Here is an 8,384-nt window from a genome sequence, read left to right on the forward strand (position 1 = left end):
AAGAAGAAGAAGAAGAAGAAGAAGAAGAAGAAGAAGAAGAAGAAGAAAATTATCCATCACAGAGTTGCTGATCTGCATTCATAGAAGGGATTTCTTCACTATACCAATGAAATCACAGGCCCAAACCAAAAAAGAAACCACACCCCCCTAATCTTACCTTCTGATGACTGTGAGCTGCAAGTAAGCAGTGATGTTCCTCTGGATTCTCTACATCCCCTAAAATTAAAAAATGCTAAAATTTAGGGGAAAAAATTGATTTGACAAACAATATAAAAATAATTTATTAAGTACCTACCATGTACAAAGCTTTGTTCTGGGTCCTAGGGAATTAAATTTATATGCAATTATTTTGTATAACCATATTTGTAAGTCTTTTGTTAAAGTAAAAAAAACATACATTTTAAAATTATTTTTTTAAATTAATAAGCATCTGTTTTCCCCCTTTCCTCACTGGAAACAAATCCCTTGTACACGAACACACACACACACACACACACACACACATACACACACACACATATATTTGCACGATTATACATATGTGGATGCATATATACATATACATATGTTTAACTATCTATATCTGTGTCTGTGTCTATATGTTGTTGTTCAGTTGTTTCAGTAATGTCTGACTCTTTGTGACTATTTGGGGTTTTCTCTGCAAAGATACTGGAGTTGTTTGCCATTTCCTTCTCCAGCTCATTTTACAGATGAGCAAACTGAGGCAAATAGGTTTAAGTGACTTGTCCAGGATCACACAGCTAATAAGTGTCTGAGGCCAGATTTGAACTCAGGAAGATGAGTCTTCCTGAGTCCAGGCCTGACATTCTATCCACTGGACCATCTAGCTGCCCCCTATTTTTATATATCTACATCTATATCTTTACACACACATATAGTTAGGCAAAACAAATTGCCATATTGAACCACAGAACTTTTGAGCTACGTGACATATAACATTTTTGAGAGAATTTGTCATCCTATTACACAACATAACTCTGGATAAATGCAGATTATTCCATATCCAGTACATGTCCTGGTACTTAATTTTATATTTGCCTCATTATCTTTGCCCTAAACTATATCGTTAAGAAGACAAGAGATATGTTGGTGATAGGAGATTAACAGAAGGTATTAAATTTTTTATTTTTTTTTCACCACTTATCCTAGATAAAGAAAAGAATCACTGTTTTAGAAATGCCATTGTAATTTCATAGAGACATTTACAGAATCAAAAAGCCTACAGGATAAAAATGTACAAGAAATGAGGTGAGGATATAAACTTTTAGATAATAAATTAGTGTACATGGTTTAAAGTAAACCTGAAATAAAGCATTCACATGCTCTGTTAATGGTTGGGGAGTGCCGGAAACAGAGGTATGGAGAGTGAGATAGAAGTGCCATAAGTATCTTACAAAGAAAGTACAAAAACCAACAAAAACCATAATAATAGCATTTATGTAGTGCTTTAAGATTTGCAAAGCATTTCACATATATTATCTCATTTGGTCCTCATAACAACCCTGAGAGATAGGTACTATTATTGTTCCTATTTTATAGATGAGGAAACTGAGGCACAGAGGTTAATTAAGTGACTTGCCCAGGGTCACACAGCTAGTAAGTGTCTGAAGCTGGATTCGAACTCAGGTCTTCCTGACTACAATGCTCTGCCATTCCAGCTGCTAAAAATATGAAGTATTAAGCAAAAAACAAACTCCCATATGTGATATTAAAATTTCATATACCACGGAAAAGAAAAAAGTTAATCGAAATACAATTACTTATGGATAAGTTTTAAAAAAATCTTTGTGTAAACTCTATTTCTACGTATAAGATAAAGTCTATGTCCAAGATATGTATCTATGCATAAGATTTTTAGAATGACAGTATTGGTAAGCTGGGATAAGGGAAGGGAAGAAAATTAAAGACAAATTGGTGGGGGAATACAGTACGGAACTTCTGGGATAAAAGAAGAAATACACTAAGTGATATTATAACTGGAATATACCATAGACTGCTCAGTAACATGCAAGAGATGAATAATGTTTCCCTGATAAATATAATAAAAACTGGCATGAATATATGCCAATATGGTAAAGTATTTCAAATATCTAGAAATCCCACCCTACCACGAGATAATCTGATAAATTCTTGACTTGTCCTGCTGATAATGTCATCTCTCAGGAGGCAAATGTAGTGAAGAGGTAAGCTGCTATTCTAGACAATTCTGACCAATAAGAAAGAGTTATTTGGTAAAAAGATGATAAAAACCCCTTGGGTGAGAGTGGCTACATTATCTCATAATTTATGATAACCAAAGAGGATGACAATTAAAGGCATGTGTCCTATAGGAATTCAAATTTCTAAAAGTCCAGAGAAAAGATACATTTGATCTATAAATTGAGACTATCATAAAGTTACACGAGTTGCTTTTCTGGTGATGCTTTTCTAATTTCCCATTAGACTGTAAGCTCCTAGCAACTGTCAAAACTATTTGGTACTAGCTAAGAAATAGAGAGGTAGATGAGTGGAATAGGTTAGATACACAAGACACAGTAGTCAATGACTGTAGTAATCTACTGTTTGATAAACCCAAAGAGTCCAGCTTCTGGCATAAGAATTCATATTTCACAAAAACTGTTGGGAAAACAGGAAAAGAGTATGGCAGAAACTAGGCACAGATCAACATGCTGCACTCTATACCAAGATAAAGTCAAAATGGGTACATAAGTTAGACATAAAGGGTGATACCATAAACAAATTAGGAGAGCAAGGAATAGCTTACCTGTCATATCTATGGAGAAGGGAAGAATTTACAATTAAACAAGAGATAGAGAACATTATGAAGTGTAAAATGGATAATTCTGATTACATTAAATTAAAAAGGTGTTGCACAAACAAAGCCAATGTAAGCAAGGTTAGAAGGAAAACAGAAGGCTGGGAAAGTTTTTACAGCCAGTGTCTCTAATAAAGGCTGTATTTCTAAAATATATAGAGAACTGAGTCAAATTTATAAGAATGTAAGTCATTCCCCAATTGATAAATGGTCAAAGGATATGAACAGGCAGTTTTCAGATGAAGAAATCAAAACTATCTATTAGCATATGAAGAAGGGCTCTAAATCACTATTGATTAGAGAAATGCAAATTAAAACAATTCTGAGGTGCCACCTCACACCTATCAGATTGACTAAGATGACAAAAAAGGAAAATGATAAATGTTGAGGAAGATGTGGGAATATTGGAACACTAATGCATTGTTGATGGAGTTGTGAACTGATCCAACCATTCTGGAGAGCAATTTGGAACTATGCCCAAAGGGCAATCAAACTGTGTATATACTCCTTGATCCAGCAATACCACTACTAGGTCTACATCCCAAAAAGATCATAAAAAAGGGAAAAGGACCCACATGTACAAAAATATTTACAGCAGCTTTTTTTGTGGTGGCAAGGAGTTGGAAATTGAGGGGATACCCCTCAGCTGGGGAATGGTTGAACAAGTTGTGGCATATAAATATAATGGAATACTATTGTTCTATAAGAAATGATGAGCAGGAAGATTTCAGAAAAACCTAGAAAGACTTGTGGATTCTATGTGGACTCTATTCTATTCTATTCTTGTGGGAAAAAATGTGGATTCTAAAAACTATATTCCCAGGTGTGCTTTTGACTGTGGACTTTGCTACCATGATTCAGTTGCCTTCTCACAATGGAACATCCTTCCACCATCCTTCCACCCTTCTCTCACTTAAGAGTTCCTTACAGGGGCCAATGTTTCGGGGATAGGCTCAGGCCAGCACTACTTCATTCCTCTCCTGGCTTTGCTTTTGACTCTCCAGACTTCTCTACCACACCCCAGTATGGGTACCTTCCCTTTCCCAACCCTGTTCCTTTCCAGTTTCCCTACTAGAATGTAAGTCAGAGGCTGTCTTTCTTTTAGCTTTCATTTTTTACATATATATATATATATATATATATATATATATGTATGTATATATCCCCAGTGATCAGCAAGTACTTGGCACATATTAAGTGCTTAATAAATATTTCTTGCCTTGCCATACTTTGCCAACTGACCTGTTGTTAAAATGGAAGATCAAGCAGCACTGCTATCGACTGGATTGGAGAGGGGAGCAGGTGCAGCCCTTGTGCTGGGAAATGGAAGCATGCTTCTGCTCCAGACCCTTCTGGACTACAACTGGCCAAGGTGCTTAAAAGTGCTGAGCAAAAAATGCTAGTGTTTTCTGAAACACTATTCTGCCATTATTCTGCCAGGGCAGAACATGAAATGAGAATGTAAAGGCCTAAAGTAAGACCTTTACTGTAGCAAGACAGCATGGTCAGGGTGACCTAGGGTCAGCAGGTGCCTGCCTTCCAAGTGCATCTTTATGCCCTAACTGCTGTTTAGGAAAGGCAACTAGAAAGCTAGGTTTCCCATGTTTACATACATAACTCATCTTAATTCTAGTGCCTTAGCTCTATTAATTATTTCCTATTTATCCTGTATGTAGCATGCTTTGTACATATTTGTTTGCATGTTGTCTCCCCCGTTAGACTGTAAGCCCCTTGAAGGCAGGGACTGTCTTTTGCCTCTTTTTGTATCCCTAACACTTAGCACATTGCCTGGCATACATCAGGTACTTAATAAATGTTTAATGATTGATTGATATCCATGTTGGTGAGATACCCAGGGATCCTGGCACATAGAATGCCAACAAGAAACTAATCAATGTTGATCAGGCTCAGTGGTGGGGACTTTTTTGGTATAACTTCCTCAGAGTGTGTCTGGGGCAGGAATCAGAGAACCTGGCATCATTTCGGTGTTGCTCCATAACAAGGTTCTCGAATAGATGATTTGTCACTTAGAATGGGAAGTGGTAATAACTAGGAGCCAGTATGGTTTAACTTAGATCAAGTGATAGGAGACAAACCTAATTGCCTTCTTTGAAGGGGTTATCATGGACATGGATATCAGGGAAATTCTGTAGGCACAGTATGTGTATATTTCAACAGGATATTTCATAAGCTTTCGTAGTATCTATTTGGCTGAAATGGAGAAATGTGATGGGCTGGCTGCTATAACAGTAAGGTGAGTGTGTAATTGGTTAAAGAGCTTTTTCCAAAGAATATTGATTAATGGATCAATCGATGTTACTCCAGAGGGAGTCTTGGTCCCACTGTGTCCAAAATTTTTATCAAAAATTTGGATGATGATCAAGAAAGCATGCTTATTAAATCTATGAATGAAATAGAATTGGAGAAAGTTTATAAGTTGAACAATAGAGTCAGGATCCCAAAAGATCTGGATATGTTGGTGTAACGAACTGAAATTAATCAGATGAAAATTAACTGGGATTAACATAAAGTGTTGCACTTAATTTTTAAAAATTTATTCATTTATTTTTAATTTTCAACATTCACTTCCATAAGATTTTGAATTCCAAATTTTCTCCCTCTCTCTCCCCTTCCCCTACCCCAAGAAGGCATGCAATGTGATATAGGCTCTACATATACATTCATATTAAACATACTTTCACATTAGTCATGTTGTAAAGAAGAATTAGAACCAATGAGAGGAACCAAGAGAAAGAAGAAACAAACAAACAAAAAAAGAGAGCAAATAGTATGCTTCGATCTGTGTTCAGAATCCATAGGTCTTTTTCTGGATTACACTTAATTTTCTAAAAAAGAAATTGAACAAGTAGAGGTTGAGGAGACATAACAATGACAGTTTATATGAAAAAGATTTAGTGATGTTAGTTGACTGCGAGCTCAAAATGAATTCAGAGAGTATTATGGCTGCCAAAATAACTAAAACTGGGGCTTATCAATAATTCCCAGTAAAAGGTAGGTAACAGGCTTACTGTATTATATACTGGTCAGACTACCCCTAGAGTACTGTTTTCAGTTCTTTTTAAGAGAAACATTGACAAACTATATTTTTAACCATATTTTAAGAGAAACATTAACAAAGTAGAGCATAACCGAAGAAGAGATAACAGAATTGGGAAAGGGCTTGAAACCATGGCAGCTAGCTGGTGCAGTGGATAAGAGCATGGGACTTAGAGTTTGGAAGACCTGAGTTTGAATCTGATCTCAGGCATACTGTGTGATCCTGGCTGGGCAAGTCACTTAACTTCTGGGTGCCTCAGTTTCCTCATCCATCAAATGGTGATAATAATAATACTTATATCACAGGATTGTTGTGAGAGTCAAATAAGACAAGATATGAAAAGTCTTTTGCAAACCTTAAAACTGTTATTCTAGCTATTATCATGTCATAGGAGGAACCATTATAAGAAATGGGACTTTGAGCAGATTATGGTACTAAGATAATTATTTTTAAAATTACTTACAGAACTAATGTGTTGATGGATACAATGTATTCCAGTTCTTTGGTCCAAGGGTTTATGAAACTAAACCACTGACTTTTTAAAGTTATAAATGAGCCATCTTTTGCTTTGAACTTGTAGGAATCAGTAAAGATTTTCTCCTTACTCTGTAGGACTAAACAGACAAGAAAAAATTTAGACTATTGTAATATTCTTAAAGTAATAGGTCACTGTTATAAAATTAATTTCATTCACATTCTTTCAAGCCTCTGAACTTGTAGGTTCTATGTAAATTAGGACTCAATATTATTTGAGAGTATGGAGAGGAAAAAAAAGAGGGAGGAGACAGAGAAAAGAAAAATAAGGAGAAAGATTTTACAGAGAAAATTCCCATTCATTGCGTACCTGCTTTGTGTTTGTTGGTTAGATTACTGTGATCATCGTGATGGAAGTATTCATAACAAGAAGTTCCCAAAAGTTCTTGTGGAAGATAGCCTAAAATTGCAGTTGCCCTTTTTAAACAGAAAAAAAATAAAATTCAGAGCTGGTGAATGCACAACTTCCTCATTCTAAAGAACAATCTACACTGAAGGTGTCAATCCTCCCCACTGTGCATGTGGCCCACAAAACTCCTGAGTGCAGATGAAGCAGATTAAAATGTAATTGGGAAATGTTTAACAAAATAAATAAAAATATAATTCAACATGGATAATGCTAATTTGTGGTTTTCTATGTCAATATGTGGTAGCCAGGGATCTGTTTTTTATTTGCATTTGACATCACTGGTCGCTTCTACTTTTACATTATTATTATCGAGGTCATTAGATGTCATAATGGAGAGAGTGCTTGGTCTAGAGTCAGGAAAGCTAAATTCAAATGTAGCCCTTATTCCTAATTTATTTATATTGCCTGTGTGGCCCTGAGCAAGTCACTTAACCACTTTGTCTGCCTCAGTTTCCTCAACTGTAAAATGGGGATAATATTAACACTTACCTCCCAGGTTGTTGTTATGATTAAACGAGGTAATATTTGTAAAGCAGCACAGCGCCTGACACATAGTCAGTGTTTAATAAATGCTTGTTCTTCCTCCCCTCCCCAACCACTGGTTAGAGGAGAACCACAGTAGGTCAACACGAGAGTAGAAGGCAAGGACACTTGGGAGTTTCATAGGATTATAGGATCATAGATCTAGAGTGGGAAAAGACCTTACTGCCATCTAGTTCAACCCTCTAATTAAATAAGTGAAGAAACTGAGGCCTAAGGAAGTTAAGTGACTTGCCCAAGGTCACACAGGCAGTAAGCATGTTCTTCACATGTACTCTTTGGGCTCTTCAGACTCTCAGATTCCATGCTGGAATGTTATAGCACAACCGGAAATTTCAGGGTAGGAGGCAGATCTTCTTGTGTCCCAACCTAGTCAAAGACATAGTGATTATTATTCCCAGGTCAATGAAACTGTGGCTTTTGGCTGCCTCTCCATCTCACATCATTGACTGAGATACACTGTAGTGATCGTGCTTAAGTTAGAATTTTGCTGACAAATCAATAAAAGATCTCATTTTATTCAAGCCTTTCCTTTACAAATTAAATCAATCCAGATGGGCTACATCTGCACCACCACTTGCAATTCTAATTGTTATTGCATTGGTTACCGTTGATCCACATAGACAAACTTTCCATTCGTGGCAAAGCGGGTAACAAACTCTGTTGGCTTGACTTTAATTTCCCCACTGTTCTGTGGGACAGTATATGGATGTAGTCTTCCAATGGCCACAAGGCAGTTAAAGTTACTGCTGGTTTTCTGGCTGTCCTTCTCCTCTTCCAGTCCCACTACACTCAGAGGCCAGCTCCTCAAATAGCCCATGCAGTGAACAGTACAGAACTTCCTATGATCTAATTTAGAAGGAAGGAAGGAAAGAAGGAAGGAAGGAAGGAAGGAAGAAGGAAGGAAGGAAGGAAGGAAGGAAGGAAGAAAGAAAGAAAGAAAGAAAGAAAGAAAGAAAGAAAGAAAGAAAGAAAGAAAGAAAGAAAGAAAGAAAGAAAGAAAGAAA

General features: G+C 36.5%; 1 protein-coding gene across 2 annotated transcripts in view; it reads right to left on the minus strand.

Annotated features, from left to right (window-relative positions):
* Positions 1-8,384, minus strand: part of ARNTL2 (aryl hydrocarbon receptor nuclear translocator like 2) — an 88,460-nt gene that overhangs the window by 27,205 nt on the left and 52,871 nt on the right. For both annotated transcript variants that reach the window (XM_027838678.1, XM_027838677.1), the window contains exons 9-12: positions 7,986-8,226; positions 6,739-6,845; positions 6,358-6,508; positions 158-216 (exon numbers count right to left, since the gene is read on the minus strand). In XM_027838678.1, coding sequence (XP_027694479.1) covers positions 158-216; positions 6,358-6,508; positions 6,739-6,845; positions 7,986-8,226 — 558 coding nt within the window. The remainder of the gene's footprint in view (positions 1-157; positions 217-6,357; positions 6,509-6,738; positions 6,846-7,985; positions 8,227-8,384) is intronic.

This window comes from Vombatus ursinus, unplaced genomic scaffold (assembly GCF_900497805.2).
Source record: "Vombatus ursinus unplaced genomic scaffold, bare-nosed wombat genome assembly UNPS02014830.1, whole genome shotgun sequence".
Taxonomy (NCBI): Eukaryota; Metazoa; Chordata; class Mammalia; order Diprotodontia; family Vombatidae; genus Vombatus; species Vombatus ursinus.